The sequence below is a fragment of the Glossina fuscipes genome, unplaced genomic scaffold (genome assembly GCF_014805625.2).
Source record: "Glossina fuscipes isolate IAEA_lab_2018 unplaced genomic scaffold, Yale_Gfus_2 1, whole genome shotgun sequence".
NCBI lineage: Eukaryota > Metazoa > Arthropoda > Insecta > Diptera > Glossinidae > Glossina > Glossina fuscipes.
This window is the reverse complement of record NW_023998415.1, coordinates 16,953,222-16,966,570: the sequence shown is the minus strand read 5'-3', so window position 1 is coordinate 16,966,570 and position 13,349 is coordinate 16,953,222. Positions and strand designations below refer to the sequence as shown.

The 13,349-nt window shown below is 34.1% G+C and overlaps 3 protein-coding genes across 5 annotated transcripts; 1 reads left to right on the top strand and 2 right to left on the bottom strand.

Moving 5' to 3' along the window:
- Positions 1-7: 7 nt before the first annotated feature.
- On the bottom strand, positions 8-1,953 carry LOC119645124 (geranylgeranyl pyrophosphate synthase). The gene is made up of 7 exons (XM_038045058.1): positions 1,744-1,953; positions 1,531-1,685; positions 1,025-1,169; positions 695-955; positions 532-634; positions 341-468; positions 8-272 (listed from the first exon to the last, which is right to left on the bottom strand). Exons 1-7 carry the CDS (start codon positions 1,807-1,809, stop codon positions 129-131), a joined length of 1,002 nt encoding a protein of 333 aa, XP_037900986.1. The 5' UTR covers positions 1,810-1,953; the 3' UTR covers positions 8-128.
- Positions 1,954-3,974: 2,021 nt separating this feature from the next.
- LOC119632328 (methyltransferase-like protein 22) lies at positions 3,975-5,174 on the top strand. 2 transcript variants are annotated; one of them, XM_038025178.1, is made up of 2 exons: positions 3,975-4,156; positions 4,220-5,174. In XM_038025178.1, the coding sequence occupies exon 2, from the start codon at positions 4,312-4,314 to the stop codon at positions 5,170-5,172; it is 861 nt and encodes a 286-aa protein (XP_037881106.1). In that variant the 5' UTR covers positions 3,975-4,156; positions 4,220-4,311; the 3' UTR covers positions 5,173-5,174. The 2 variants fall into 2 exon arrangements, with proteins under 2 accessions (XP_037881106.1, XP_037881105.1); XM_038025177.1 differs by having other exon boundaries at positions 4,212-5,174.
- Positions 5,175-5,200: 26 nt separating this feature from the next.
- LOC119632327 (decaprenyl-diphosphate synthase subunit 2) lies at positions 5,201-7,266 on the bottom strand. Of its 2 annotated transcripts, none has more exons than XM_038025176.1 (5): positions 7,238-7,266; positions 6,533-7,010; positions 6,266-6,455; positions 5,649-6,198; positions 5,201-5,567 (listed from the first exon to the last, which is right to left on the bottom strand). In XM_038025176.1, exons 2-5 carry the CDS (start codon positions 6,916-6,918, stop codon positions 5,296-5,298), a joined length of 1,398 nt encoding a protein of 465 aa, XP_037881104.1. In that variant the 5' UTR covers positions 6,919-7,010; positions 7,238-7,266; the 3' UTR covers positions 5,201-5,295. The 2 variants fall into 2 exon arrangements, with proteins under 2 accessions (XP_037881104.1, XP_037881103.1); XM_038025175.1 differs by lacking the exon at positions 7,238-7,266 and adding an exon at positions 7,062-7,165.
- Positions 7,267-13,349: the final 6,083 nt, after the last annotated feature.

Below are 13,349 nucleotides of genomic sequence, written 5' to 3'. Positions count from 1 at the left end.
TTATATATATATATATATATAAATATATATTTACATACAATTTATAAATCGAAATGTTGCGGAGATTTTGCAGCAAAAGAAGGGGATATCACTTCACTTTAAAGATCCTTCCTTTGCCTCTTTGGTTGTTAATTACACGTTGAACCATTTTGAACAGGTAAAGCCGTATCGCCTTGACAGGCAATATAATCAACATTATCATTAGCCGTTTTCCACAACAGCATTTTATCCAATAAAATATCCATATATTGATTGCCCCCTAAACGGGTTACCTACGCAACATAAACGAACAATATCGTATCAAAATCAATAAAAATGAGATGATTAAAGTAAAACACACCTCAGCTCTGGCTTCTCGATCCAGTGATTCTAACATATTTCGTGTATACTGAAAACTACCCAATTTTTCTAATAAGCTAATGCAATACTTTTTAACTTCAACATTCTGAGTTCTTTGACGCAAAATATCTACATATGTTAATTTATAATTAAATTAAATATTTCTTTAAATATTATTGCATATCAACTTACGTAATACTTGGTTATCCTGTTTTTGTGTTCGGACCGCATGTATGATGGGAAAACCGAATTTGCCTTCGGTAAGATCCTCAGCGAAACTTTTATTTTCTGTGTACTAAGAGTGGGTAAAACATAAGATCGGCATTTACAAAAAACCTCTTAATAGATATATTACTTCTTTTTGACCCAAGTTGCAATAATCATCACGTATTTGAAAGTACAATCCAAGGATAGCTGCTAATTTTGAAAAATCCTCTTGATTTTCGCTAAATAATTGCATAAGCCTTATGGCTAGCATGAAAAGACCTCCCGTTTTACGTATAGTCATTAATTTGTAATCACTTTCGGACGGACAAGTGAAACTGTCACGCCAATATATCTCCATGCCTTGTCCTCTGTGTAGTTCAAGCAATTGCTCAGTGTATACTTTTGTAGCCTGAAATATAGGAAATCCGTCAGAAGTTGGTTAGAAAAGAGATATTGAAAATTATATGTAATAAATTACCTCGGGATGATTAAGTTGCTGAACTTTTTCTAGTGCAAGGAATAAGACATAATTGGCCGCATTTATAGTGCTTGCTACTCCATATATGGAGTGAGCGACCGGTACACCTCGACGTAATATCGACTTATCTTCAATATCGTCAATTCTAGCAACAATGGAAAATAATATATAATTAATTGAGATCAATAACACTTCATATAAATAAAAAATGTTCTTTCATAACTCCATCTTGACTATTGCAGACAATAAATTACTTTTGCAGAGTTCACATCAAGGATGTGAAGTGGAAATGCTTTCTGAGATATGAAAAAGAAAATATATTGAAATCATTTAACAATTTAGAGCGTGAATGCCATCATTAGATATGACCTATGGAAAATAGATATTGCGCTTTACAGTTCTCTACATCGATCTTTTACAATCAATTCGCTATTCCATCTTGATTAAAACTTATATTTAATTTTTGTATTCTCCGTACCGAACACTGTAACAAAAGATTTACTTACAGTAAGCTAGAATTGTGTAGCATTTGTACGATTTCTACAATTTGATGTAGTTTTTCAACAGGTATATTTAGCCAGTGGTTAAATGCCAATGCTAACTGCGAGCGAATCTGTTTCCCGGGAATCTGTTGAATGTAAGTAAATGGCTGCAAGAGAATCTATAAAAAAACAAGAAAAACATATACATTTTTGCATTAAGCCAATAAATGCAGTTACCTCATCTTGCTCTCTCTGAATAAACTCATCCTTAGTTTTCGCCAAAATACTACTTAACTCATCCATAATCTATTACTTGGAAGTGTAGTTATATAATTTCTCCTGATACAAAATATCACCACATAAATGTAAAATACATCACCACCAATTCGGCTCGAAATTAAAGTTCGTTCTTCATTAATCGTGCATTAACAAACAATGATGCTAACTATAGTTTTTCAACGTACATCCATTAGCGCAACTCCATATTAGCTGTTTTCTAAAAAACGGATAATAAGGATGCATATAATATATCGGCAATACCGAACCTTTGTAAGCGCAAAACATAATAATTGCGTGAGCCGTTGAGCTTGGCTTATAACGCATAGCGTGTGTTTACATACACTTTAGTTTTTTAAATATTATAATTTTGAAGTAAAATAGTATTAATAAAGCGAAAAAATGTTTAATTTTTTTGACAATCGCCAAGAGAATCTAATCATCTTCGCCAAGTTGCTGGTGATTATCTCCAAATACGCTCTTTGATTTACGTCAACTCTGGCGACAATCAAATTGCTGTCGCTGAGAACAAATTTGCATCAGCTTGAGTATAAACTAAGCAAACCTACCACAAATCTCTCTTTTGAAATTGTGTTTGTAAACATATAACCGCAAAAGAAAAATATCAACAGCTGTTAAAAAATAAATAGAAAAAAATTTTTGTTAAAAGTAAGTATAAGTTTTTTTTCTTTGATCATCGAGCTAAATTAAACAATGCTGACCAATGTATCGTAACTTTCTTCCAGTCGTATTCTACAGGAAGAGCTTAATAGCATCTACAGCCTTAAGAAGCTGGAAAGAATCGCACACATTTGAGCGGTCATTTGAATTCTCTAGCATTTCAGGCGACCTACAAATATAATGGTGCTAATGTTTGTATTGAAGCATCACAATTTAGGCAGTTGGGGGAACAAGTTAGAGAATCGCTGGCGCAAAATTTATAAACAACAATCTCAAAAATATAAATAAGTTTTAAATTTCTAACTCGCTCAAATATTTACGTAAAAATTTAATAAGCACTGAAATGAATCTCTTTATATGTTCATATATGAGCATAAAAGAAAAAAGAGTTTCGTCATACAGGAACGGAAGATAAGATTCATATAATGATCATTTACGTGAATTAATCACCGGAAAACAGTATAAAAATCAGAACTGTTAGCATTCATTTTTATGGAAAATCTGTAAAAAAGAATATATAATAATAAACTTTTTCTGCAATAAAAAACTTAAAACTATAACCATACGTAATTTCCTATTTTTTCTTTGGTTTGTAAGAGAGAAATGAATAAAGACTATAGATTGGGACGCCTATGCATCAGTAACGTACGACGAAGGAATTTTTCTAATGAATTGTTATATTGGTTATGAGATTGAGAGTAACAGTTGGATGAATTTCCGCAGAAAACTAGATCAGATGTGTAATAGATAAGATTTGCTTTGTTCAGCGGCCAGTACTGTACTGTCGAATTCCGGATAAATTTCCCGGAAAAAAAATTATGAGTTTAGACTGTATATTTGCTTATTAAGATAGTAGGAAAAAAAAAGGGAGATTAAAAAGAAAAATCAGCATATTTGATAAAGGCAGTCAGTTGTTTGAGTTGTGTATAATTGCTAGCACGGAAAATTTCTTAAAACTTATTGTATAAGTTAATGAAGGCGAAAGATTGTCTAAGGAGATTGATCCTTCCGCATTCAAAATTTAGATGCTCAGCAGACTCTATAGTGTTGCTAATTTCATTTTTCATGCTTGTTATTGTTTACCATATGCAGTTTGTTTATACAAAAGAAATAAACGTCAATTTGGCTCTCATTTTTTACACATCTCTCAATTACTAATGCATAGAAATGGAAAATTTGATGATGAAGTATTGGAAAATGGTATCTGATTAGCCTCTTGGCGATAATCAATTGTCTCCTAAAAGAAATCAGCCCATAATCGCTTGCTCAGATGATTACCCCCTTGAATTGTGTGCAAACTCGTAAAAATATTGTGGCTTTTTTCAATCACTGTAGCGGCAGTTTTAGCGATTTTTACATAAAACTATCATTTTGACAAAAAGTATAAGGTTGTCAGAATTATGCGATGGATGTTTATTTTACAAAGCAGGTGGAAATATTTCGAGCATCATATCGAGGTTGGAATTTCAATGTTTTTGTGAGAAAGGGGCAAAAGGAACCATGTAAAAAGAATTTTCTTTCTATCTTTTTCTTCCGTATGCTCAGACGCAACAGTTTGCTTTCTATTTCTTAATTCTTAATTCTCCAAGCAAAAATTTACATTGAATGAAACAGAAGAAGAACTTATCATCATAGAATCGGGAAATATCAGCAAATGCATAAACAATCACATCTAAACGTTTTGCAATTCAAGGTAAGGACAACAGCAATTCTATTTATAAATATAAATAACAATCTAAACAATATAGATGGTTAGCAACTTTCATGTCAATAGTTTGCTGTACAACGGAACTTATATAAAACAGGCGAAATTATAGTACAGGGCGCACGGATACGCCGTTGTCTATTATGAATACTGTTACCTCGGAAATATATAAAGAAACTAATTTTCAACCCATTAAAAGCACAAATGGTAAAGTAGTTTCAAAATTTCAATTCAGGTATCCCAGCGATGAGACGACCCCGACAAATACATGTGCATCGTTGGATAAAGATGGTGATATAGTGGTGAAGAGAAGAAATCGCCAAAACTTTGACCTGGGTATAATCGAAATAGAACATTCCGAGGCCACTGAGTTACGGTTGGTAGGGCTACAAGTGTGGCGAGGCGCCTTATTATTAGCGGATTTTTGTTTTCACAAACGTCACGAATTCGTAAATAAGCAAATTTTAGAATTGGGTGCAGGTGTGGGCTTAACTAGCATAGCTGCTGCCATTTATGTGCCCAAAGTGTTTTGCACAGACGTGGACATAGGAGGTATATTACGTTTGATACAAGCAAATGTCTGTCGCAATCAAAAACTATTACATATGCGCGGCCAAATAAATGTATTAGAATGCGATTTTAAAATGCCATTTGCGCAATATTCGCAAGAACTGATAAAGGCTATCGATGAAAGTGATGTGGTGGTAGCTGCTGATGTGATATACGACGATGATTTAACCGATGCCTTCATTCAAGTATTGGACAACATATTCGCAAGAGAAATTGTTACAAGACGCAAAAAAAATATATATATTGCGTTAGAAAAGCGCTACGTATTCACAGTTTCCGAATTGGAAGCTGTTGCTCCAATGTTCGAGTACTTCCTGAAGAAATCAATGCACAAGAGATGGCGTTTTGACTATATCCACACGGACTTTCCACAGTATTTCCAATATGAGCGTTGTAAACATTTAATTTTGTTAGAGATAACCAACAGCGGTTAACATTAAAAATTAACAAGTTTGTTGTGTATATAAAATGTGTGTTTTCATTAAATCGCGTAACCGTACTCACGTAGCCACCACCTATTTATTAGTTTTTAATGGGTTTATAAGTCAAACATATGTTTATAGATCTTGCATGGCTAGTATAATATTTTCAAGAGCTGTACGGGCATCAGTGGGTGGAAAATTCTCTAACACTCGCATAGCTGCAGTGGTATGTTTACGTTGTAGCTGTTTAGTTTTTTTCAACCCGGGTCCTTGCAATATAGCTTTATGTATTTTGATGTAATCGACATTTTCGATCGATATTTTGCCTTTTTCGATTTCGTCGTATAAATTTGGATCATATTCGAGGTGAAAAAGTACCGGGGCACTTACCAAACTAAAAGTACAATCTGAAGACAATTTTTATATGTTATTTAAGGGTAATAATAAAATATTTATAAAATATATATATATATATATTTTAAACCTACCCATGGGTAAGGTCGTAGCCTGAAAAGGTTCAGCATCCAGACAGGCCTGCCAAGCTAAAGAAAGATGCTTGCCAAAGAGATATGCTTGTCGTTGCATTTCCTCACTTTGACCAGCCAGTTTTAATGTAGCTTTGCAAGACTTTCCTAGCAAACTTCCCGCGTTCAATATGTTGCGGCATTCCCATTCCTTTTCAGGAATGCCCATTACTTTGCTAATGTTTAGCGGTCTAGCGCAATCACTTTCATCGAAATCGATGTTGTTTGCACCGATATTCCTTGCTGAAATGTTGTTTGTTTCAGGTTTCGAAGGTAAAGGATTGTTCTGTTGATCACGTTCACCGATGAACTCAGATTCAGAAAAATCTCGTATAGCGGATGCGATTAGTTCAACCACTTCTTGATTACGTAAATTGGCCAATTCATAACTGGCATGACCTAGCAAATAATCTCCTGTTAATAGGCCAATTTTATTGCCGAATGTCATGTCTTCAAAGGTAGGTGAGTCTTCTGGAATACTGGAATTTTTCTTTTTTTGCAAATTAACTAAACTCTGTCAGGGGTAAAAAGAAATTATGTTTTTAGCGATAATTTATGAATACATAAGCAATTTCATATACATTATGCACCAAATGGGATATACGAATCATTTCCGTGATTTCGGCTAAGCCGCGTTGGGTATGCAAAACGCCAGCGCTTTTATCTTGTTCCATGTCTGAGATATTTGGTGAGTGTCCAGCTGCTTTAGATACAAGCAAAACGATCAGACCCCACGCTTGCATCGTATTCTTGCCGTTATACAGCAAATGCCTATAAATATAAATGTTTGTGCATGTGAGCTCACATTCATATATCATGAAGGTTGATAAGTGCCAAATTTAAATTACTTGGCTGTCTTTAAGAGCGGGTGGGTGCTGCCGACTAATTTGCGCAAATGCAAAGCCACATTCGCTATCTCGTCGCTAAGCAGCCAGCGCAAGCTCAAAAACGAAGTGGGATAGCCTACAATACGTTCCGCTTCACTAACTGCTCGATTCCAATCATGTTTAGGCGGCGTTGATTTAGCATTATTGTTATTGCTCGTGTGTTGCGCTGAACTGCTGGCAATACGTTGCTGTTGTCGCTGTTGTCGATAGTGATTAAAACTTTCACTTTTCACTAATATTACATCATTGCAAATGGAATGTGGAGAACTTATGATCCGTCTCTGCCACACATAACACACCAATGGCAATTTATTTATATGGAAACAAAAAACTTTGCTGGAATGCATATTGTTGCTTCCCAATAATTCCCAATAATTATGTGTTATCTTAAATGATATTCCGTTTAGCAACTCGTTCTGATGTGCCGCGATTGCGTACTCTGCGAAAGTGAAATGCGATTTAAAATTCTCAAACGAATATGCTTACGCACTTATTCAACTTTTTAAAAAATGTAACTCATTCGCTCTTGTAAAATATAGTACAGATATTTGTTTAATTCGTCGCCGAAAATTATAGTCGCACCAAAGCTTCGCTTTGGCTTTGATATACTTTCGATAGTTTCCGTTTCTATAAATAAAAGAAAATTGAATATTTGACGATGCTTACATTTGTATTTATTTGGATAAAAGCAACAGTGTTGACTGTTGCTATATAAGACAATTTGTTACTAAACGGTCATCTGACGAGCAACATATTGACGCGTAACGTAACAAAATGTGTTAACTTCCTGCTACATCAATAAGCAAGAAGTAATCATCTAAACGCGTTATACACATCGTGTACAAGCGAGTCAAAATTTCAGAAATTTTTGTATTTGAATGACAAGTTCAGCCAAAGATTTTTACGAGTAGAATGACGAAGCAGGTGTTGCTAACATCAACTTTCCGTTACTTGTCAGGAGTAAAAGAAAAAATAACATTGGAGAGGAAACCTAATTTCGTTATGAAAAATTTTATAAAGAAGAAGAAGTTGAACGTTACGATCCGATACGTCTTTTGCTGATGGTACGGTAGTTGCTTGGAACCACGAACTTAAAAAAAATAAAAGTGTTGTTAATTAAGCATTCCGAATGAGAAAATAGTGGAGTTAAGCAGAAAGGTAAAAAGACGAAATTCATCGACATAATAAAGCGAATCTCATGGAAACATTTCTGATTGGTTTCTGAATAAACTTCTTCTCAGAGTTTTGGTTCGAAAGAACATCATTTTTCCATTGCATTGTAACTTGCAGATTCGTTATCTTATGCTAGGACATAAACTTAGAAATTACGCATTAAAAATTGCAGGAACAATTAAATAAACAAATAAGAATATTATAGTCGGTCAAGGTCGAAATTTAAATACCCTACCACACATTGTCTAATACAATTCCTATTTTTATTATACAACACAAAAATTATATCTTGTTTCTATATAAAGGCATATTTTTCATATGCGTATTTACAGAGAGGCGGGCCCAAAACGCAACCTAATGTAGTACAAGTTTATTGGTTACATAGGGCAGAATCCAAAGCCTTATTAGAATAAGATCCAAAATATAGGCTATGATGGTCCAAATTTGGTACGGTTAACGTTTTTATGTTAAATTATAATTAAGATGTAATTTTCATCATGAAAAATTGAAAATTACACTTGTTCGTCGCTGGAACATCAGTTTTCGCTATAAGAGAGGGATGGAAAAATTGCCCCATCCGGCCGAAAGTTTGCTTAGCCGCCACCTTTGTCGAGAAATTTTCATATAACTACTTTTCAATAGTGTGTTATACGGGGGGGAGTGGTCAAAAAAACGAATGGAACCGAACCATATTCAAGAGAGTTTTTTCGTTGGGCGAAAACACGTGATTGTATCATATTTCATCAAAATATCTCAAAAACTGCAACCTGTAGCTTGAACATAAATATACATGGACAGATATCAGACGGACAGACAAGCTTTAATCAATTCAGATTATGATTCGGAATCGATCGGTATAATAAAAGATGGGTCTATATTAAGCCCTTCTGCATGTTACATATGCTTGCACTAAATGTACGCTGTACTACAACTGGTGTAAGTTATAAAAATTGAATGTACCGGTACAGTTCATTAAACAATATTATATCATTTTCGATCGCAGCTAGCAATTTTATTCAGTTACTTATTATTATTATTATTATTATAAATTTAGCCAGAGAATAAATTCTAAGGCTAAAGTCTTAAAAGCACTAGCATCTAAGGCTATCGGCTTTTATTAAAAACTTTACCGCACTTGAGATTTGAACCCACGACCATTGAAGTTGCCAGTCGAGACTCTTGCCTACTCGGCCATTCAGGCGGATAAGTTACTTAATTAAGTCAACTTATGCGTTATCATAATATCGTAAATGCGCGCCTATACATAAAAGTTTGAAGAGTACTGCATTGCACCTCGATAAAGAGAAAAAGAGAAACTTTTTTTCATCGTATGCAAAAGGCTTTGATTGAGCTCAGGAAAATCGAAGTGCAAAAGAGTAAATGCCTAAATTAATCTTAGTTTAAATAATTGATTTTTTTTAATTGTTTTATTTTTTTGTTATTTTAGTAGCAATTTTATTTAAAGAGAGGGTATTTTCCTATCTAAGAACCCTTTTGAAACTAAAAAATTCATTCATACAGGTAACGTCGCCGAATTTCACTATAAAATGAAGTATTAAGTTTATATATTGAGTTTTATTATTAATCAATAATTAATCACTAAATAATTACAATTGAATCGCTTATTAATTAAGATTAAAATAGATTTGTCGTGCAAGTAAGACTAGAAGGTCTCTTTTGGGCATAAATAATTTAAAAAAATTCCAGATAGGGTAGCTTAAAAAATTATACATAATTATTATAGGATAATTATGTATAGGAGTTCTAAAATTTCCTAATTGCTGCTCTAAACGCATACACTGCTACTAACCATAGCCTTGTTATTAAGCTGTAGAGAGTTCCATACCTTTATTAGAAAATAGCTTTAATGATTTTAAATACTTAAATCTGGGTCGGAAGGACAAGTTTTAAAAATTCATTATTGACATTATCAGGATCTAGAGTATTAGATTTATTACTGTAAACCATCTTTCAAATTTCGTCCATTCCATCCATCTTGTATAGAGTCCTTTATCTCTAGAATAGAGCAGTTACTAGCTAAGCGGTTAGCTTCTCGAAAATAATTATTTGATATATGAGGATTAATATGACAAGCAGATTTTAATGCCTATTGTCTGCAGATTTTTCCAGAATACTTTAGTCGGCGATCATATGTCCCCTACTTTTGTGCTTGCGAAAGACCTCCGAATTGGCAGCACTAGAGCACTAGAGAAATTTATGGGTAATGAGCCGAGAAACCTTTGCTTTGAGAAGGACGAATACGTTCTCGTTTTATATATAAAATTGCACAGGGGTATCCTTTGATTGAGTTGACTCCTTCTCAATATTAGTATGCGGATAAGAACTTTTCAAATATTCGCGGCTTCAAAGCCGCAGCAAGACGTGATATAAGAATAAAGTTAAAATAAAAAGAGAGACAAAAGCGTGGATGTGGATGCTTCTGTTTATGCGATACCGTGCATATATATACCAATAAATACCTAATAATTGGTGATTCATTAGCGAGCTTGAAAGAAATAACGGACCTGCCTAGGAATACATTTATGCTGGTGAAAAATTCATAACGTAAGGCCGATTAAATATTCCGTAACTAACATTGTTAACCTTGTCGTCCATTGTAAGAGAAAGAAAGAAAAAAAAAGATGGAAAGAAAGAAAGAGAAAAACATATAATTTCGGTGACCTTCTACTTTCACAGGATTAAATATTTGCCATATATACGCACGTTGTTTTGTGTTAATGAATATAACTTCAAAGTACCGCTTGATTTAGTTAATGTACTGAGTGCACGTAATTATCAGGCATTGTTTACAATGTACACAATTAGCTTAAATAATTCTATAAAAAGACAGAAATATACAAATAAATCTATTCTCATACATAATATGCATATGAAGTTTTATATACTTGCGAGACTTTATATAGGAAGATCTGTTTATATAAGTAGATATTTGTGTGCATAGGGGATCCGTTTGTTCAAATGATTCGATAATCTCTTATTTGTTAAAACGTGTATGTTTGTGCGTGCTTTTGCGGTGATTTACAAAAGAATTTATTTATTAAATTAGATTACGTTCTAAAAATTATTATAAATAAAACGTATAAATACACCGAAGAACATTATTACTATTATTATTATTATTATTATTATTATTATTATTATTATTATTATGGGCTATTACGAGACATGTCTACTGCGTATTATATCTAAAAAAACTTGTGACAAAATATTTACACCTACCATCCGGACACAGGGACATGTTCATTTTGTCATTTTAACACATAATAATGCCGGACAAGTGCTTGATAAAGGCGTTGAGTTCTCTTTCCAGTAAATGAATTCTTGAGCTTAAGAAATGTTAAGAAATTATTCCTACAAAGGTATTGTCACGCGTTACTTTTTCCATCCTTCCAGTACTATGTCGTCGAAAGATGGGTTGGGTTTGTTAACCGATCCACGATATAGTCCATTTTTTCAGTATCGTACAGCAGCTCATCGTAATTCACTGCTTTATATATAATACGGTGCAATGGCTCGACGCTGAAAACTCAATCCTCTTATCGTTGTGTTCTGGGAATAGCCATAGCTGGTATCATGATTCGGCACTCCTAACAATGCTATATCGCCTTATCTTACTAAAACTACTTGTCAGAATCATTGGAATGTGATGCTGGTCAATAACAATTACCGGGTAGGGCTAATTGTGGACGCTCAATAAATCTGAGACAGCGAATGAAGACACGTCATCGTCAACGCATTTGTCCATTTAATGCAAAATTTCAAATTACGGTCTCCCCTTCAGTGGGAAAAAAAGCAAAAAAAACTTTTTGTACGCTTCAATCAATTGTCTGTTATAGAGTCCTTCATGTATTAAGAATCAGGGCAACTGTCTGAAATAAGTCGCATACATTTTTCGAGGATCATACTCACGAAGATCATAGAGCGAAGTGATTTACTCAATTGCAAAACATTGCTGTCAACAAATTGGATCCAAAGGTATACATAAAAATCTACGATTTTTGTGATATTTATTAGTGCCTTTCAAACTTCGGTGCAATAATTTTACAATTTACATTTTTTTTTTTTTTTTATTATTTCTATGACCCGTCCTTCGAGGGATGTCCCCTATAACTGCGGACACGGTGCTGATCGGATTATAGGTTTATAGGGACAGGAGGGTGGACTTGAAAATCGAGCCATCAGACACGATGGTCAGGACCACTGCTGGTAGGTTGTTCCAAAGATGGGCTGTACTGTTAAAAAACGACGAGTCATAGTAGTGTGCTATGCGGTATGCAAATAACTTCAGGACGAATGGGTGGGAAAGCTGAGAAAGCCGTGTAGTCCTGTTAAAAGACTTAATGGGTGGATATATCTCTTTTATCTCTGAAGGACACTTGACCTGGTTGTACCTGTACGTAAACACAACACAGTCCACATTATGCCGATGGTCAATGATATCAAGACAACGATATTGGACATACCCATAAGCATATTCACTTTTCGCTTTATGAGATTGAAGAGCTCCAAGCAAAGTTTTGCTACGCCCGTGCATACAAGCGACTTATATTCTGAACTTTCATCGGATATAGGAGGCGTCAATAGTACGAATATCGACTACAGTGAAACAATTTCTTGCATTACTCTAAATAACCTTGAACCTTCGAACACACATGTTGTCCAACGAACATGGATTCTCATTCCCCCTAGCATCATTGGATGCCAAAAGAAAGAGATTGTTCATTACTTTTTCTGTTTGTTAGAAGAAAACTTTGAGTTTTGGCGGCATTGACGCTTTCATTTTTAGCCTCATTCCTTTTTAGTGAAGTCAATCATCATGCAGCGTTTAATCTCTATTTCGTTGCCGCATCGTCTTCTCCTACTAAACGCAAATAAGTGATACAAGGTGGTGCCGTGACGACGAAAAAGAAAAAGAGCGAGATGGTGAATGTAGAATATTCTTTCCAAAGCTAAGCTTGCATTTGACTACAGATTTCTTTTCACGATTATCTACGCATTGGTGTTCTTATGTAGAGTCTTTCTCATCAGATGTATTTCGATTTATTCAATCCATACCTATCCAAGTCTGTCGAAGGCAGATGTCTCGCATAGACAATACTCGTAAATAAAATATTTCCATTTACGCGAATGCATAGACACGAGCTTCCTCATCTCTAGCTCATATTAAAACAGGATGAGAGTAAGAAACATCGGAATCATCGCGGGATCATATCTCTACACAACACAATGCAACGTAATACATGCATAAGCGCTTATTATGTGATTCTGGAATTAACAATGATAGGCTTCGCATCTGTAGAATACATTCATTGGTAAGGCAGAAGTTAAAAAATATTGTATATTGATAAAGGAGAAAATATCGGAGATGTAAGAAATTGGAAGAATAGTTGAGCCAAAAAGGCAACAAAGTTGTCGATTGTTATGTGTTATATGTTATATATTTAATATTTAATACAAAAAAAAAAAAAAAAAAAAAACATTAACAACAACAACAAGAAATATCTGGCGAAATGATTTTTTAAGTATAATACAAATAACAACAGCTATGATTGTATAATCAGTTTTATCGTTCGCCCATAAAAGA